The 19,962-nt window shown below is 43.4% G+C and overlaps 1 protein-coding gene across 5 annotated transcripts in view; it reads left to right on the top strand.

The window, feature by feature from the left end:
• Positions 1-19,962, top strand: part of TERT (telomerase reverse transcriptase) — a 194,568-nt gene that overhangs the window by 55,972 nt on the left and 118,634 nt on the right. For all 5 annotated transcript variants that reach the window (XM_040353379.1, XM_040353378.1, XM_040353380.1 and 2 more), the window contains 2 exons: positions 4,915-5,076; positions 10,825-10,920. In XM_040353379.1, coding sequence (XP_040209313.1) covers positions 4,915-5,076; positions 10,825-10,920 — 258 coding nt within the window. The remainder of the gene's footprint in view (positions 1-4,914; positions 5,077-10,824; positions 10,921-19,962) is intronic.

Here is a 19,962-nt window from a genome sequence, read left to right as displayed (position 1 = left end):
CAAAATAATGGAAAGCCTGAGAACATGACCTGTTGGGGCACCTTGAGGACTTGAGTTAAGAAACGCTGCTCTAGGCAATGAGGCTAGTGAAACATGCTACTCCTACTGGAGGATGCTGTTTCCTTTTAAAGACAGCTTTGAGAAGCAAATTGACACCGATCTTAAACTGATTTTTGTGACGGCACGTATGGCCTATATGCCAGCTCTGTCCCTTGCAGCAATGTCCAAAGCGATGAAGGTCTGGACAGATCATGTAGATGCAGTACTGAGGAGTGTCTAAGAACAAGTGGCCAGACGTTCCGCTGTTCAGGAGCTGAAGCTGGCATCGGCTTTCCTGGTTAAGGCCTCAATCAACATCATTCGCCTAGTGGCACGGGTCATGCTCTTAGTTACAGCCAATCGTGCGTTGTGGCTTCAGCCATGGCTGGCGGATCCCACCTCTAAGCAGGCATCATGAAGAATCCCTTAAGAAGGGCAACAAGCTGGACAGTGCTATAGCCCAGAACACGGGTGGCAAGTCGGATTTCTTGCCCCAGGACCAGCGTCTTTTAGGCCGGAAGAGGGCACAACCCAGAAGACAGAGTTCGGAACGTGCAAGAGAAGCACACTCTAAGGCCCCGTACAGACGACCAAACATGTCTGCTGAAACTGGTCTGCGGGCCAGTTTCAGCAGACATGTTCGGTCGTGTGTAGGCCCGAGCGTGCAGGATTCCAGCAAACATTTGCCCGCCGGGTCTTTTCCCAGCGGACAAATATTCCTGGACTTGTTTTAAAACAGTCCGCTGGAATCCTGCCCGCTCGGACATGTTCGGTCGTCTGTACAGACCTACCGTACATGTCCGAGCGCCCGCCATTGTTTACGCGCGGATTTCTGTACGATGGTTAGTACAGCCATCGTACAGAAAGCCCCGGGCAGACATGTACGGTGAAAACGGTCCGGCGGACCGGTTTCATCGTACATGTTTGCTGGTGTGTACACGGCCTTACAAACCAGGTTGGGAATTTTAAGAGTAGCTGGAGGAGAAGCCAGTCATCCTTTCAGAAGTCCTCTAAAAGCTCAACCTCGGGTGGCGGGGAGTCCTTTTGGTATTGGACCCGCTCAGGCAGGCCAAGTGGGGGCATGTCTTCTCCATTTTCATCATGTCTTGGCGGCCTCAATCCAGGACAATTGGATGGTCAAAACAGACTTTGGGACACGCTTGGTCATTCAGGAGCCCTCCTCATCTCGGGTTCATTCCCACAGCTCTGCCGCACTCCTTGGAGAAGAAGCGAACACTCCTATCATACGTAGATTCTCTGGTCATACAGGGTGCTGCTGTGCCAATTCTGGAATGCAAAAAGTCTCAAGCCATGTACTCGCCCCTCTTCATGGTTCTGAAGAAAAACGGCTCATGGATGCCTGTTCTAGACCTTGCACAACTGAACACGTTCATAAGAAAGGAAAAGTTCGAAATTAAGACTATTCACAACACGACCTGGCTTGTGTCCATAGACCTGAGGGATGCTTACTTTCATCTTCCCATAGCTGAAGATTTTCCGAAGTTTCTTTGGTTTGCTGTAGGTCAGATCCATCTCTAGTTCACCTGTCTCCCCGTTGGGCTTTCGACATTGTTTTTTCAAATATCTTATTGGCAGTGGTATATGTCTGCACCATTACCTGGACGATCCTCTTTTGTCCCTTGACAGACAGCAGCTGCAGGAGCAAAGAGCTCAAGTCGTCTATACGCTTCTCGAGTTCGGCTGGCTGTTGAACCTGGAGAAGAGTCACCTAGAGGCCACACAGTCCGTTATATCTCGGGACCCAATTCGACCCCCTCAGGGGCACCATTTCCTACCCCCGGAGAAGATCCCATTGATCCCAAACAGGCTACTACCGGCCCTGTCCTCCTCACACCTTCATGCCTTCCAATGCCTTAAGATCAGCAGCACCATGGTGGCCACAGCTCCTTTTATGAAATGGGTGCAGTGGAGAATGGGACCCTTCCTAAAATGCTTTCTTCAACAACGAAGTCTGGGAAGCAGGGACCAAGTTACCTACATAACCTCGATTGAGGGACAGTCTTTGGCTGCAATGAAAAAATCTCAACTGCTATCCCATTTCCCCCATTGCTTGGGTCACCATAACAGATGCCAGCAATACGAGATGGGGCACTCATTGCCTATCGGAAATAGCTTGGGGCAGATGGAGCTTTCCCTCTCACAGAATCGTGTTGAATATTCTGGAGCTTCGAGCAGCATTCTAAGCTCTACAAGTCTTTCCTCACCTGATGGTGGAAATGTCAGTGCTCTTAAGGTTAGACAACACCACGGCGGTCTCCTACATAAGGAAGCAGGGGGGAGGATTTGTCTATCCTTGTTATGGGAAGTGGAGCCAAACATGTCCTGGGCTCAGAAGAACCTATCCAACAGATCAATGGGTTTATGTGTTTGGAGTTTAAAACATGCAAACGGATTATCTATCCAACTAGATAACAAATGGTCTGTCCATGTGGAAGTCTTCGATTGTATTCTGACCCTGGGTAATAGCCCAGAAGTCGACCTGTGTGCCTCCCCATGCAACAACAAACTAGAAAAGTAATTATGCCCCGGTCTTTGAGACAGATGCCTTGATGGATCAGTGGAGGTTTCGCAAGGCCCAAGCGTTTCCTCTGGTTCCAGTCATCCTCCGTTTCCTTCAAAGACTGGGGGTGGAAGATGTGGAAATAGTGGCTGTAATTCCATACTGAGCAAACAGGCCATGGTTCCCCTTGTTGACGCAGCTCAGCTTTTGGAGTCCGGTTTCCCAGAACGGAACTTCTGTCGCAGGGGGCAACTCTACATCCAATGCCCGGCTCAGCTACATCTGATGGTCTGGTTCTTGAAAAGGGGAGACTGGAGTCCCTAGGCTGTCCTGTTTGAGTTTACTCTACTTTGATAAATGCCAGGAGAATGAGCACCAACAAAATCTATGGCAGAATCTAGTCAAGGTTCATAGAACACCACTACTGGCTGGTCATACAGTGACCACAAATTCAGGATATTCTGTGCTTCCTAAAAACAGGCATAGACCTTGCCTTATCAGTTGGCTCCCTCAGGGTGCAGGTGTCGGCCTTCAACTGGGTGCCCTGGGCCAGACACTCTCTTGTCTGTCTGTTTTTCAGAGGAGCTGTGATACGTAGACCTCAGAGAAAGCCAAGCTGCCCCAAGTGGGACTTCCCTCTTGTCCTCAATTTTCTCTCAGAAGCTGGAAAAGAGTCTACGAGGCTAAGCTCAATTGGAAAGCTTTACCTTAAGTCTGCATTTCTCATGGCAATCCCATCTGCAAAAAGGAGCTCTTGGTTGTAAATAACTATTCTTATCGTTCTTCCAAGATAAGGTGGTACTCATGCTAACAGTCATGAGGTCTTCCTTAGTGTGGAGTCACAAGGACAATGGTGATCCCACAGAACTAAGCGAATGCTGCCCTCTTCAGATGGGGTTGTCCGATAGATACTACAGAAAACAAGCTTTGCTCTAAGGAAGTGGGTGCGCCCCCCGAAACATGTCAGTTGTATACCCTGTGTATGTGAATTCGGTACAATCATGTCCAGCCTGTTCATCATTGTGATTTTATGGCCTATGATTATTTGCCCTCTTGTGAGTATCTTTTTTTTTTTTTTTTTTTTTTTTTTATATTTTTGGTAATGCACTAGGTATGCGAGCCTTCTATTTAAATTTTTTTTTCTGTAAGGTGGTACTCATACTTATGCTTGACTCCAATCCTAAGGTAACATTGGTCTTTATTGAGAACCAAGAGATTGTTCTTCCAACCTTCAGATCGGCTGGAAGCAACAATGTACATCCGTTGGATGTGGGAGAAACTTTAAAACTGTATCTGCAAACCACAGCTCCCTTCCGACTATCTGATCGTCTGTTTTTTCTCTTTTATGGGAAGAACAAAGGAAATCGTGCCTCATCCAGAATTATTGCAGTGTGGCTTGTTCAGTCCATCCAACTGGTCTACAGAGCTACGGTCTTGGTGCCTCCAGAAGCGGTGACTGCACACTCTACCAGGGGTGTGTCTGCAACATGGACGGCTTCGCAACCTGTTACCCCTGCAGATGATTTGTAAAGCAGCCTCATGGTCCTCGATCAACACATTTTATGGCTCATTATTCTGTAGAGCCTGCTTCTTTATCCTCTGTTCTGGTTTGAAAGTCCTGTCCGCTACATGGGCTTTCCTACCTGGTGTGCCTACTTTCAGAGATTACGATTTAAGGTGGTCTCAAAATCTTGGGTTTTGTTGTCCCACATTATGATCCAAGGGGTAATCGTATGGATGACCACCCCCCAGTGTTTACACTGTTTTTGTTGTTTATCTATGTTATAAAGCAAAATATGAGTTTAGAGCAGACCTACCCAATTGCCAAGATTTTCTGCTGTTTTTTCCCCCTCTACTTTTGTACCATTTCTTATTGTCTATACAGAGCAGCAAGGATTGTTCGCTGCTTCTCACAGTGATCTTGTTGATTTTACTCTTCTCAAAATCTTAATAAAAACAATTGAAACAAAGTCCTGTTCGTTGAAAGTACAAAATAAAACCCGGGTGTGTATGGCTAGTAATTTCCCATACGTATGCTGCCATGGAGTCTGTCAGGAATGCGGAAAATTTCAGATCAAATACTTATTGTAATTTTCCTTTCCTGATGGACTCCATGGCAGCAGGATTTCCCTCCCAATATCTCAAGTAGGCTAGTTATGGAACGCGGCCTCTGGCGGGACTGAGCCAAAATTTATTGTAGTGGAGTTCAATAGGATAGAAGAGGAGGCAGTGTTAACCCATATATATGCTACCTTGGAGTTCATAAAAAAAAGAAAATCACAGTAAGTATTTGATAGGAAAGTTTCTGTTTTAATGTAGTGCCAGTAAAATGGTGCTTTTTCTTCTGATTCCAGACTGATGTGAAGGGAGCCTATGAAACCATTCCCCATTCAAAGCTTAATGAAGTGATCAGGAAAGTTATAAATCCACACATTGAAGAGAAATACTGCATACGACGCTATGCCAAGCTATGGATCGATTCAAATGGCCAGATAAGAAAATTATTCAGACAACATGTAAAAATTATTTTCTTTTTTAAATTTTTATTGTGCTCTTTCTGTGATCTTAGAAAGATTGTCAGGTCAAGTGCAGGTGACCAAAGTCCAAGCTTCAGATAGATTATTGGAATAATGGCATACTATTGAAGAGTAAAAGTCTGATGATAGAGATAAGAACTGACAAGCTAAGTACAAGTGCAGTCTTTACAGTTCACCGGACAATACAAGCCCTGGATAGTAAGGAGAAGTCAGAGACAGACTGGCCTCTATCCAGGGTGTGTGCAAACAGAAAAACCTGTGGGTGAGGTGCATGTTTATGACTTTCCTTTAGGGTCCAATAACTTGGTGTATATCCTTGGTGGTAAATATATAATTAAAAATATTCTGGTATATCTATTCTAAAAGTGCAAAAAAATATATGTTGTTCCAGCCACAAATCTATTTCTACCTTATATACTGTTCGCTCTGCGTTATCTCAAGAAGTGTCATGAACCCTTAAATTTCACCTGTCAACTAGAAAATGCATTTCCTGTAGAAAATGCATGGGAATGCTGAATTGCTAAAGCTAACTGGATGAATAGCTTAAATCCGTAAGAAAAAGTTGAAGTGAAACACCACCACTAATGTATGAAAGATGTGGAATATTTAAAGTTTTTTTGAAAAGCTTTTGGATCATTAATCCCCACATCTAATGAGTGAGACAGTGTGAGAGAACCCTTCAAACAAGCCTTAATAAATCCACAACAGTACATGCTATCGAAACACGGACTTCACCATTAGAGACACGCAACCTTTGTAAACGTATCGGTATAAAATTTATGTTGATAAACTTAAAAATGTGGGCATGTCAGAGATTTAAAAAAAAAGTTCACTGTGTGTTTCACTGGGAAATGTGTAGAATTTTATACAGGACAGTCAATGGAAGAAAGTGTAGAACTCTTGTCATTTGGAAGCTCAACCAGCCAAAAGTAAAAGGCGTATCACAAAACTGACAAAAAATACCTTTGTTTTGATGTATAAATTGTGTATGACAAGTAGATCTTGTAGGCGTGAGAGCAATTTATAGAGAAGGAACTAAGGTATTTTTTTTTAAGGCTCTGTGCTCTAGCTATGACATCATCCACTCTAAATAGCCCAATACGCACTCTGTTTAATCGATAACATTTCCTGAAATGATCACTAAACTTAAACAGCTTTTTCACAAAAACTGTAAAAGATATCAAACTGAAAAGATATATCCGAATAGCTGAATATGTTGTGAACATGTTAAAGGTTGTTTGGCGTCTGTAGGTGAAAGTATGAAGGAGCTGAAACTTTTGGGAGCAGAATAAGATTTTAAGGATTTGAAGCATGCGCTCATTGACTTCAATGTTAAAAGTGTTAAAAAGATTAATATTTTAAAAAGTATAAATGGTAAAAAAATGAAAAATTGAAGAAGTCCCATCATCAGCTGAAAGAGTTTAACATTTTAAAAGTTGAATGGTTTTAATAGCTGAAAGTATGCAGAAGTTACGCAGAGCCAAAAAACGTACGGAACAAGAAAATTAATATTAAAGATAAATAAAAAAGGGAATAAAAATAGTGGGACTGCTGAAGTATTCCCACTAATAACAATACTGGGAATGCTATTGAGCACTGATCACCCCTCCCGATTATAGGGAGCGGTGATCAGTGTCCTGTCACTAGGATGACTGGGGAAATGTTTGTTTATATCAGCATTTCCCCGTTCTTCCTCTCCGTGACACGATCGTGGGTATCCCCCCACACATGGAGTACGCGGGTCCCGCGGTCAGACTCACAGAGCTTGCGGCCGGCCACGCACCCATGCCGCATCTTAAAGGGGTAGTATATATACGTCGCTCTGCCCACAGGAAGCATTGTGTTGACGTGTGTGTATATATACGTGAGCCGGTCCTTAAGTGGTTAAAAACTTTTTTGTTTTGCTCATTTTATTTTAACATATGAATAAACTTTCTATCTTGTGGTCACAGTGTAGGCAAAGTAGACAAATAGTAAGTGTGCTTGCAGGGAACACATGAGATATGAGGACACATTTTATTATTATTTTAGTTTTGGTTACATAAGTGTGTGTATGTGTATATGTGTGTGTGTGTGTGTGTGTGTATGTATGTATGTGTGTGTGTGTGTGTATATATATATATATATATATATATATATATATATATATATATATATATACTGTATATATATATATATATATATATAAATAATACACACACACACTTGCAAGAAAAAGTATGTGAACCCCTTTGGAATGATATGGATTTCTGCAGAAATTGGTCATAAAATGTGATCTGATCTTCATCTAAGTCACAATAATAGACTGTCACAGTCTGCTTATACTAATAACACACAAAGAATTAAATGTTACCATGTTTTTATTTAACACACCATGTAAACTTTCACAGTACAGGTGGAAAAAGTATGTGAACCCTTTGATTAAATAACTGCTTGAACCTCTTTTGGCAGCAATAACTTCAACCAAACGTTTCCTGTAGTTGCAGATCAGACGTGCACAACGGTCAGGAGTAATTCTTGACCGTTCCTCTTTACAGAACTGTTTCAGTTCAGCAATATTCTTGGGATGTCTGGTGTGAATCGCTTTCTTGAGGTCATGCCACAGCATCTCAATCGGGTTGAGGTCAGGACTCTGACTAGGCCTCTCCAGAAGGCGTATTTTCTTCTGTTTTAAGCCATTCTGTTGTTGATTTACTTCTATGCTTTGGGTCGATGTCCTGTTGCAACACCAATCTTCTGTTTTAGCTTCAGCTGGTGGACAGATGGCCTTAAAGCGGAGGTCCACCTGTTTTTTTTATTTATTTTTTAAAGCCAGCAGCTACAAATACTGCAGCTGCTGACTTTTAGAAAATTGACACTTACCTGTCCAGCGCGCCCGCGATGTCAGCAGACGAGGCTGAGCAATCGCTCGGTAATCGGCTGCTTCCGCCGCCATCCTCGGTGAGGGAATCGGGAAGTGAAGCCTTGTGGCTTCACTGCCTGATTCCCTACTGCGCATGCGGCACGCCAACACTGGTCCCCGCTCTCTCCTGGGAACAGTGTTTCCCAGAAGACAGCGGGGGGGGGGGGTGACGTGAAGGGGCAGGACTCCCGGGTTCTGACTCCTGCGGAAGTGGTGCAAATACCTGTTTTATACAGGTATCTGCACCCCCCCCCCTGAAAGGTTCCAAATGTGACACCGAAGGGGGGAAGGGATCCAAAAAGCAGAGGTTCACTTTTTGTGTGAACCTCCGCTTTAAGTTCTGCAAAATGTCTTGATAAACTTGGGAATTTATTTTTTCTTCGATGATAGCAATCCGCCCAGGCCCTGACACAGCAAGGCTGCCCCAAACCATGATGCCCCACCACCATACTTCACAGTTGGGATGAGGTTTTGATGTTGGTGTGCTGTGCCTCTTTTTCTCCACACATAGTGTTGTGTGTTTCTTCCAAACAACTCAACTTTGGTTTCATCTGTCCACAGAATATTTTGCCTGTACTGCTGTGGAACATCCAGGTGCTCTTGTGCAAACTGTAAACGTGCAGCAATGTTTTTTTGGACAGCAGTGGCTTCCTCTGTGGAATCCTCCCATGAAATCCATTCTTGTTTTACGTATCGTAGATTTGCTAACAGGGATGTTGGCATATGCCAGAGACTTTTGTAAGTCTTTAGCTGACACTCTAGGATTCTTCTTCACCTCATTGAGCAGTCTGCACTGTGCTCTTGCAGTCATCTTTACAGGACAGCCATTTTTAGGGAGAGTAGCAGCAGTGCTGAACTTTCTCCATTTATAGACAATTTCTTACTGTGGACTGATGAACAGCAAGGCTTTTGGAGATAGTTTTTTTTTTTATAACCCTTTCCAGCTTTATGCAAGTCAACAATTCTTAATCGTAGGTCTTCTGAGAGCTCTTTTGTGCGAGGCATCATTCGCATCAGGCAATGCTTCTTGTGAAAAGCAAACCCAGAACTGGTGTGTGTGTTTTTAGGGCAGCTGTAACCAACACCTCCAATCTCTTCTCATTGATTGGACTCCAGTTGACTCACTCCAATTAGCTCTTGGAGATGTCATTAGTCTAGGGGTTCAAATACTTTTTCCACCTGCACTGTGAATGTTTACATGGTATGTTCAACAAAAACATGGTAACATTTAATTATTTGTGTGTTATTAGTTTAAGCAGACTGTGATTGTCTATTATTGTGACTTAGATGAAGATCAGATCACATTTTATGACCAATTTGTGCAGAAATTCATCATTCCAAAAGGGTTTCACATACTTTTTCTTGCAACTGTGTGTGTGTGTGTGTGTATATATATATATATATATATATATATATATATATATATATATATATATATATATATATATATATATATATATATATACATATATATACATATATATATATATATTAGCACAGGTCTACTACCAAAGTTATAATTTAAGAAATGTATTGTTCTTTAGAAAGGGTTTGGCCCCCTCTAGTGGCCATTGAAACTTTATCAGGATATTTCCTTCTGGTTAAGAAAAACAGTTATGCATTGTGGGATATATAGGACAATGAGGAAGTACTCATGTTGTTAAATCAGGCTGGGAACTACAAACCCACAATGCCAAGCTACAAACCCACAATGCCAAGTCACAGCACAGCCTGCTGGGTAAGCAGATAAAAGGACAGGTGTGGCCTGCTTTCTCTCTCTCTCTCTCTCTGGACGCCACTCAACAACCAGCAAGAGGCCTGTGTGTGTGTGCCCAGGGCTGGGAGAGCCTGTGGCCTATAGCAGAGAGCGGATTGCCTGCCCCAGAAGGATCCTTGTGAGCAGCCCTGCTGATCGAGCAGGAGAACCAGCCTGTGCTTCAGAGCTTTTGATGTCACCTGCCTTCTAGCATACCGGGTGGAGAAGCATGGCGCAGAGTTGCCATCTATACAGACAGAGTCCACAGCCAGCTGGGATCCAGAGTGGTGAGAAGGCATTTGTCTATCCATGTAGTGACTGTACTATTGTTAAGTGATTGCCTGCTATACAGACTGCCGCTGAGACCTGTAGTCCCACGACTGTGGATCTATTGCACCTGAGTATTTTATAGCTGGATCCTAGGGTTTTTTGTTTCCTTTTCCCCCCATGCTGCAAGGTCAGCACTGTACTGTTCACTCACAGAAGGAATTGCACGTGGGGATAGTTTTCAGCTAAGTAATCAATCTCACCAGATTCTACAGTTACTGTTTCCTTTGCTAATTTGGATTACAAAACGTGCACCACCTCACACTGCAGTATAATTAAGCTAGCTGAAGACAAGAAAACTGGAACTGAAGGAACGTTCAATACTTTATTTTTTCACAAAGCTTTACTGCTATACAATTGTGTATCACTCTGAACTGCACTCTAGGGGGAGCCATTTAGCAACATACAGTTGGAACTTGTACTTTGATTACTGTGTTCACTGTTGTGTATTCTGCGTGCAGTGGTCTGTGTGCTGAGGTAATACTTCTAGTTGAGAAGCTTTACGAAGTCATTTTTCATTTCATTCTCTCCTATTGGTTTATTTGAAAACAATTGTTTTTTTCCCTCAAACTGGTGAATCTAGAATTTCAGAAATGAAATTAAAACACTCTGAAAACCTGTAAGGTACTTAATTCCTGCTAGCTATACTATTCTTTGTAGTTTTGGCAAAGAGCTGCTTCCGACCAAGATATTACTTACTTGAGTTACACATTTTTTCATCGCGTACATTTCTTTTTTTCAGGTGTCTACTTTCACTGATTTTATGCCAAACATGAAAAGTTTTTTGTCACACCTTCAAGAGAGAAACTTGGTGCAGAACAGCATCATTGTGGAACAGGTACAGATATAATGAAAGCTGGTTTATATAAATTAAACAAAGCAAAATTACAAAAATTTTAAGGTAAAAGCATCAAGTTTATTCAAACGTATTCAACTAAAATTTGAGTAGAAGTAAGCGGGCATTTGTGTATTACAAAATCATGGGCATTCCGTCGGTCTAGTTGAGCAGGGGTGATCAGCAGTCCCAGGCACTCCGATGGTATCCGAGGCTGGATGAGATCAGCACGGCAAGCGCGTCAGCCGTGAAGGACAGGGGGCGTGGTAGAGCTTGCGTTCGGAGAATGTGTGCTCCTTCAGGCTTGTGAAATGTAAAATGGCCATCTTTGGTCTATATAGGAGAGGAAGGGGGTTCCTTGCCCTCCTTGAGGATTGGGGAGATGTGGTCCTTCAGCGTGTCTCTGGGAAAGATGGCTTCAGCTCCTAATGCATTGAAAAACCTTACTATTCTTGGGCCAATGATCAAAGAAAGGTTTTGTAGTATTGGATAGTATACACGTCTGGACCCGGGTCCTTACCTGGTTTCATGGTTCCAATCGCTAGTTGGAGCTCCTCTGCGGGAAGGGACGGGATTTGAGAGGTCTCAATTTATTCCTCAATATCCACTTGAGAGGTCATTCTGTTCGGTAAGTTATATAAGGTAGAATAAAAGTCCCTAAATCCTTGTGATATTTGCACCGCCAGAGTGGCCTTCTGGCCATTGGGGCACATCATTTGGGGGAATATAGGCTGCAAGTTTTTGTTCCCAGATAGACCTAGCCAGAGAATTTGTCTCCTGACTTGTAAGTGGTTTGCCGACAGCGTTGCAATGCCACCTTGGTCTTGTACAGCAGCAAGTCATTAATATGCTTGCGTAGTGTCCTGAGCTCCAACTCTAGGGAGTGAGAGGGGCATGTTTGTGGCGGAATTCCACAAAAGTCAGTTTGGTAAGGAGTTTGTTAAGCTGTTCCATTCGTCCTCTCAAGACATGCTCTGTATTTAATAAGTATCCCCCTAAGGACTGTTTTGTGGGCCTCAATCTTGGTTGGCGTTTTCCTGGAAGTAGGTAATTTCTCTAGTGGCCTCTGCTAGTACATCAGGGATTTGTAGGAGACTCATTTAACCACTTCAATACCAGGCACTTTGCCCCTTCCCGCCCAGGACAATTTTCAGCTTTCAGCTTTGTCGCACTTTGAATGGCAATTGCGTGGTCATGCTACACTGTACCCAAACTTTTATAATTTTGTTTCGACAGAGAGCTATCTTTTGGTGGTATTTGATCACCCCTGGGGTTTTTATTTTTTGCTAAACAAACTAAAAAAGAACAACATTTTTGAAAAAGTGTTTTTCCACTGATGGGCACTGATGAGTTGGCACTGATAAGGTGGCACTGATGGGCACTGGCGAGGATGTACTGATATGTAGAATTGATGGGCACTGATATGCAGCACTGATGGGCACCAATAGACGGCACTGACTGGCAGCACTGATGGGCACTGACTGGCAGCACTGATGGGCACTGACTGGCGGCTGTGATGGGCACTGACTGGCGGCTGTGATGGGCACTGATTGACAGGCTTTACTGATTGGCACTGACAGGTGGCACTGATGGGCAACACTCATGAGGTACTGACAGGTTTTACTGCTGGGCACTGAGATGGGCACTGATATGGGCACTGATTGCCACTGTGATCTGTGTATTTATGGGGCACTGACTGACAGCTTATGGGCACATTTAAAAGGTGTTGTGACACATCTTAAGGGGCTGTGCTGATAATCAATGTGCTGATTGTCAGCACAGACCCCCCCTCTGACAGGGAGAGCCACTGATCCCGGTGGCGGGAAGTGGTTAACGACTGTCATAGCTATGAACGTCTATATGCAAGTATATCTCGATAGATAAATTAACAATCTCATTAGACTATAAGGGTCCTGTTATCATCTAAAAAAAGTACCTAGAGCAGCATAAGAATTAATTGAGAATATGATGTGTACAGCAGGCTGAATTAACTAGAGGATTTTTTTTTAGGGAATATATATATCAGGGTTTGACAAATTTGCTTGGAATCTAGGAGCCAGCTAAAAAAGTTAGGAGCCAGAAAACGCACCCCGTCCCGACGAGCTTGCGCGCAGAAGCGTACACATACGTGAGCAGCGCCCGCATATGTAAACGGTGTTTAAACCACACATGTGAGGTATGGCCACGATTGGTAGAGCGAGAGCAATAATTCTAGCCCTAGACCTCCTCTATAACTCAAAACATGCAACCTGTAGATTTTTTTTAAACGTTGCCTATGAAGATTTTAAAGGGTAAAAGTTTGTCGGCATTCCACGAGCGGACACAATTTTGAAGCGTGACATGTTGGGTATGAATTTACTCGGCGTAACTTTATCTTTCATATTATTAAAAAAAATGGGGATAACTTTACTGTTGTCTTATTTTTTAATAAAAAAAAGTGTAATTTTTTCCCAAAAAAGTGCGCTTGTAAGACCGCTGCGCAAATACGGCATGACAGAAAGTATTGCAACGATCGCCATTTTATTCTCTAGGGTGTTAGGATAAAAAATATATATAATGTTTGGGGGTTCTAATTAGAGGGAATAAGATGGCAGTGAAAATAATGAAACATTCTGAAAAATTACATTAGAATTGCTGTTTAACTTGTAATGCTTAACTTGTAATACCAACAGCCACCACCAGATGGCGCCAGCTCACATCTGGTGGTAATAACTTGTAATACCAACGGCTCACCACCAGATGGCGCCAGCTCACAAAAAGCCAAGTCGCCAGGACACTATTTTTAGTCGCCCTGGCGACCGGGATTTGTCAAGCCCTAATATATATATATATATAGAGGAGGGGGGTTGTAATTATGCCGGAAGGCACTGTGTAACAAGGCAGCCCATTATTTAGAGGAGTAGGGTCAAAGCGCTTTTGGCCCTACTTCCCCTGTGGGTCACAAGAGTGCTTCAGTCCTGTGAACCATTTTCAGCTGACAGTGGGTTAAAGCTTGCTGTTGGCAGGCGTCACGGAGCTGGTCCAATATGGAGAGATTACAACTTTAATGTTGATCCACCCAGATGCCTGGACAGGCAACTGGCTTAGGCTCTCAGTGAGCTGCTGAGAGCTTGAGCCAGCTGCTTCCACTCCCTGCATAGCCAGTGAGTATAGTTTTTTTATTTTTATTTCCGAGCTTTTTAAAAAGGTATTGCTAAACCCTAAAATAAATAGCACCACACTGACAATCGTGTGTTTCTGTAATTCACATTACCATGCTACATAAGTGTGAATGGACCCTTTATAGTTGTTCAAAGTAACCAATCAACATTTTTACAAATGAAAATGCTACCTGTTTCATTACTATTAGTAGCAACTATAATTATAATGTAGGGCCTAAACAACTAATCAATTATGAAAATAGTTGTCAACAATTTTCAAAATTTGATTAGTTGGCCTGCATACAGAATGCATTATTACAGTAAAGCACACCTACAGCTCATTACACCATCCGTACATGTCAGAAGACACAGTGCAGCACACATATAGCTCAGTACACAATCCATAAAGGCCAGTAAGTGCCTGAGAACTTGTGAATGTGTGAGGAGCAATGCCTCATGGGACATGTAGTCCTCGGCAGGAAGTGAGTGATTCTAAAGCTAGACTTTTTTTTTTACTTTGCTTTTTTTTGGTTGGTTCAATAGACTTTGGAGAAGCTGCAGAAAAGCATGTAGTGGCCGGGATCTTCTTGACCTTCGGTGGTCTATGATATTGCTGTCTCACTCCGGTGTGGTCCCACCACTCACCTTGGACACTACCTGGGTGTGTCGGGGATTGTTAATATGATTCCTTCATGAATACGGTGGGTGAAATCTGGCGCGATTGTTCCAAAATGTTCCAATCTTCCTACATTTCTCCGAACCCTTCCCCGCTTATCCCCATAGTCTGGAGCCTTCCTTTAGCCCTGGCCTAAATGACTCAAGATTCCAGGAATTTAAATATGCTGTCCTTTTTCAGGCCCTGCATTTTATAGTGGATGGTTGCTGGGACACCAGATTGTAGATCCAATCTATGCAGGACTATATTTCTGGCAAAATCTTCAGCTGGTTAATTTTATCGGATTTCTCCATCACTGGACGCTTTTAGATGTTGTCTCACTACATTTGAGCTCTTATGTCTACAGAAACCTCCATTGCGCCATGTGGTTTCTCAGACCAATCATCTGCTTGTGACCCCACCTCTGACCTTTCGACTTGCATATACAGGTGCATGAAAATTAGACTATCATCAAAAAGTTTATTTCAGTAATTCAATTAAAAAAGTGAAATGCATATATTTATATAGATTCATTACACACACACAGTGATATATTTCAAGCGTTTCTTTCTTTTAGTTTTGATGATTATGACTTTCAGCTAGTTAACCACTTAAGCCCCGGACCTTTAGGCAGCTAAATGCCCAGGCCAGGTTTTGCGATTCGTTTTAACTAACAATTGCGCGGTCGTGCGACATGGCTCCCAAACAAAATTGACGTCCTTTTTTTCCCCCCACAAATAGAGCTTTCTTTTGGTGGTATTTGATCACCTCTGCGGTTTTTATTCACATAGTCGCATGAGAATGCTTGGTCACATTTAAGTGCTTAGTCACATAAGATGCTTGACCACATAAACATGCTTGGTCACACAAGAGTCATTGATTACTCAAGGATACTTGATCATACAGAGAGGCTTGTTTTCACAGAAATGCCTGTGTCCAGCATGGTGCCTTGGGCTCGCCTGCCCCTCAAGCCTCTGTGGCCACCGCGATGAGGTGGACGGCGTCCAACCTGGACAGGGCATGTAGCCCTCTTCCCCCTGGGGACGAGGCTGGTTCCGACGATGGCAAGTATCTGGAACACCTGGGTTAGGATCCCAGTCTAAAGGTACATTCTTATGTTTGGTAAGAAGCTTGGAGTGTTTGGGACACAGCCCAAGAAGAGTTTTTTTTCTGGCCTCAAAATCAGCACTATAAGAAAGCTGGTCTACGTGGTCAAGGCAAGGAAGAGTTCCTTCCATTCACCTTTTTTGCTTAAGGTGCTAGGAATGATGGTAGCTTCATTCAAAGCGGTCCCCTATGCTCAGTTCCATTCAAGGCTGCTTTAAACATAATTTTGTCTGCCTGGAACAAGAGGATCCTAACCTGGCATTATTCAAAGGGTTTGGTCCCAGGGATATGCCAGTCTCAGTTGGTGGTTCTTGACGAATAAGATCGGCAGAAAGAGAAGGTCTTTCATGCCGGTTACCTGGGAGGTGGTGAATAAGAAGGCTGCCCTCAAGGGATGGGGACCAGTCCCGGAAGAAACCACTGCCCAGAGGAAGTGGTTAAGCTCCAAGAGAGCCTGGTCTGTCAACATTCTAAAGCTTCGAATGGCACGTCTTGCGTAATGGCCTGGGTGCTTTGGTTGCAGGTTTGTTCTGTCAAGTATAATCTGACAATGCCACACCAGTGGCTTACTTCATTTATCAAGGAGTCGCTGGAAGTCAGGCGATCAGAAGGAAGTGAGCCATGTTCTGGGTTGGGCAGAGGAGCTTGGGCCTTGCCTATTGACAATCTTCATTTCATAAAATGGAGAATTGGTAGGTGGTTCTCTGGAGCTGTCAACAATGGTTCCTGGGGGGAATAGCCTCTACACCCTAGCCCAGGGGTGGGCAATCTCAGCCCTCCAGCTGTGGTGAAACTGCAAATCCCATCATGCCTCTGCCTCTAGGAATCATGCCTGTGATTGTCAGGGTCTTGCAATGTCTCATGGGACTTGTAGTTTCAAAACAGCTGGAGGGCCGAGTTTGCCCTCGCCTGTCCTAGCCTCTACACCTTTTTTTTCTGACCAGATGCCAGAGAGAGGGTACCCCAGACATAAAATTGATTGGCGTCCAGGTTCAACAAGAAGTTGGACAGCTTTGTGTCAAGGACAAAGGATCCACTCGCATACGGGACAGATGCGTTAGTGACCCGGGGGACCAGTTGTCACTGGTTTATATGCCCCCCCCCCAGTGCCGCAACTAAAGCGGCTTCTGTGCAATATGAGAGGGGAACGGAAGTCGACCCAATAGCTCTGGCATGATCCAGGCGACATTACTGTGCAGGGATCGTAAGTGTGGTAGTAGAGGACCCGGGGTCACTTGCATCTCGTCCAGACCTACTTTGCAAGGGCCGGTATTCCATCCTGTCTTGCAAACATAGAAATGAATGGTTTGGCTATTTGAGCTTGCATTTTTGAGAAGCGGGGCTTCAGGATCAGTGACAATTACCCTGATTAGTACAGGAGAGCTGGCCTCCAGGACAATGTATCCTAGGATCTGGGAGGCCCATGTTCCTGGTGTAAAACCAAGGGATGGCATCCTTGGCAGGTCCAGGCGACATTACTGTGCAGGGATCGTAAGTGTGGTAGTAGAGGACCCTGGGTCCCTTGCATCTCGTCCAGACCTACTTTGCAAGGGCCGGTATTCCATCCTGTCTTGCAAACATAGAAATTAATGGTTTGGCTATTTGAGCTTGCATTTTTGAGGAGCGGGGCTTCAGGATCAGTGACAATTACCCTGATTAGTACAGGAGAGCTGGCCTCCAGGACAATGTATCCTAGGATCTGGGAGGCCCATGTTTCTGGTGTAAAACCAAGGGATGGCATCCTTGGCAGGTATGTCATAGATAGATAGAATTCTTACCTTCCTATATTAGGAAAGGAGATGGAGCTAGCCTTAAGTTTCATCAAGGGTCGAATCTTGGCCTAGTCAGTGTTTTCAAAGGCCGCTTGCTTCACAGTCTTTGACCTGGGCCTTTATACAGGGGTAACGCATATAAGTCCGCCAGTTAAGTCGTCCTTGTGCCCGGGGGGTTAAGTCTAGTTTTGTCGGCTTACAAGCACAGCACCTTGGGCCGATGCACCACATTTCCCTTCATCCTTCTCACAAGGGAATTGGTGTTCTTGGTTGCGGTAGCCTCCGCAAGAGAGTTTCAGTGTTGGCAGATTTCCTTTGTATAGGACCATACTTAATTATTATTATTAACAACAAAAGGAGGCCCTGTACGCTAGGATCAAGGATGTGGAACTGATGGAGAAGATGACGGCCAGAATGCGTGATGGCCTGGACGGCCACGATGAGGTCTGGAGGGAATGGCATTGGCGGTAGGATACGCCGGGTGTGGGAGCTGACACGGTAACCTAGAACCTATTCTTGTTCTGTATTTCCCTTCTTTCTTCTCTTTCAATTTCTCTCTCCCCCTTCTTTCTAATTGACTACTGTTGCAGTGTTGGTTGCGACACTAAATGTGTGATACGGTTCATTGTGCTAGGTTTACTGACATGATCGTTGGAGGCACTAGTTTTTCTTATAGCCATTATTCGCTGGCCATTGGCCCAATCCCTCCTACTCCCGCGATTTGTGGGAATAGTCTTCGTAATTCTTGGCACATGTTTGCTTTGACCTTTTAATGTATGTGTTCTATCGCAGACTGTGAACAGTTTTGTATAAATAAAAAATTGTTATTTGAAAAAAAAAAAATGGTTACACTCTCTCGTATAGTCGGAGCAGTCAAGGCCTATCTGAAGTGGCTTCTCAGATATGGAAAACTGATGTTTGTTGCGCTACCAGGAGGCCCTAGGAAAGGGCAGGCAGCATCTAAATCAACTGTTTTCAATGTTGATACATCAGGTTATTAGTCAGGCTTGTGGTTTAAAGAGAGGGTTCTCCCTGTTTCTTTTAGAGTGCACTCTACCAGGACAGTAAGCGCTTATGTGCGGTGCATTACCAAGCCTTTATGACTCAGATTTTCAAGGCCGCAACTAGGTTGCCAGCGCATACATTCACTAATTTCTTTTTAGGTGAATGTAAGACGGCAAGATGATGCCGCTTTTTGGCGCAGTGTGCTGCAGGATGCAGTATAGGTCCTTTTGTCCGATGGCGGTCTTCTTTTTAATCTGTGCCCCCCTTCCCTTAGGTTAAGCATTGCTTTGGGACATCCCATTAAGTAATTAAAAATGTCTGAAAGATAAAGTGACGAGCGCAATAATGTGACTGTGTATCCAATGTGTTAATCAGTGAATCAGACTGATAATAAACTAAAAATGAAACACAGTGCTAAAAAAACATCAATAATAAATGAATGATTTAGCCAGCATGTGGCCAGTGAAAATACATGCACAAAACAACTGCAAAATGGTTTATTTATAAAAAATGCTACATTTGCATTGTCAAAGATAAGGTAAAAACGAAACTAGAAAAAACAGCTGATCACAGCTTCCTAGTGTGTTGCTTAAGTCAGTCCGTCCCTTACATGTTACGCCACGTCACGTCACGACCTCTGATGAAGCCACGTGACGTGGCATAACATGTAAGGGACGGACTGACTTAAGCAACACACTAGGAAGCTGTGAACAATGCAAATGTAGCATTTTTTATAAATAAACCAGCCCTTGTTTACTGCACTATGGGAAGCTATCTCTTTTATTTCCCCATGCTGAGCACCATCGTTGCCCACTAGAAGTCTGGAGCTTACAAATACAGGATTACATAGGACGCCTTGGACATCCATAGCTAGTTGCAGATCCAACAGCACCCCTGATGGACATCCATATAATCAAGGCTTGATTACTTCTTTGGGAAGGTAAGCGCTTTGTGAGCACACATTATTTGAAGATCCACATTAGAAGATCCTTGAAAACACTACATCACCACCTTTGGAGAGCTTTATGGAACTTTCATCACATTGTATTTTTGCACATGATACTTTAAGGCTTATTAGCCTATTTTCTCAGGACGAATTTAGTTTTCATTTCATTTTGTCTGCTGACATTTTGCAGTTGTTTTGTGCATGTATTTTCACTGGCCACATGCTGGCTAAATCATTCATTTATTATTGATGTTTTTTTAGCACTGTGTTTCATTTTTAGTTTATTATCAGTCTGATTCACTGATTAACACATTGGATACACAGTCACATTATTGCGCTCGTCACTTTATCTTTCATCACTTTACTGTATTTTTATTTATACTTATACACCATCAGATTGAGCAGCATTATCACCCCAGT

This window comes from Rana temporaria, chromosome 5, assembly GCF_905171775.1.
Source record: "Rana temporaria chromosome 5, aRanTem1.1, whole genome shotgun sequence".
Classification (NCBI taxonomy): Eukaryota; Metazoa; Chordata; class Amphibia; order Anura; family Ranidae; genus Rana; species Rana temporaria.
The sequence above is the reverse complement of the archived record's forward strand: the minus strand, read 5'-3'. Positions and strand labels throughout refer to the sequence as shown.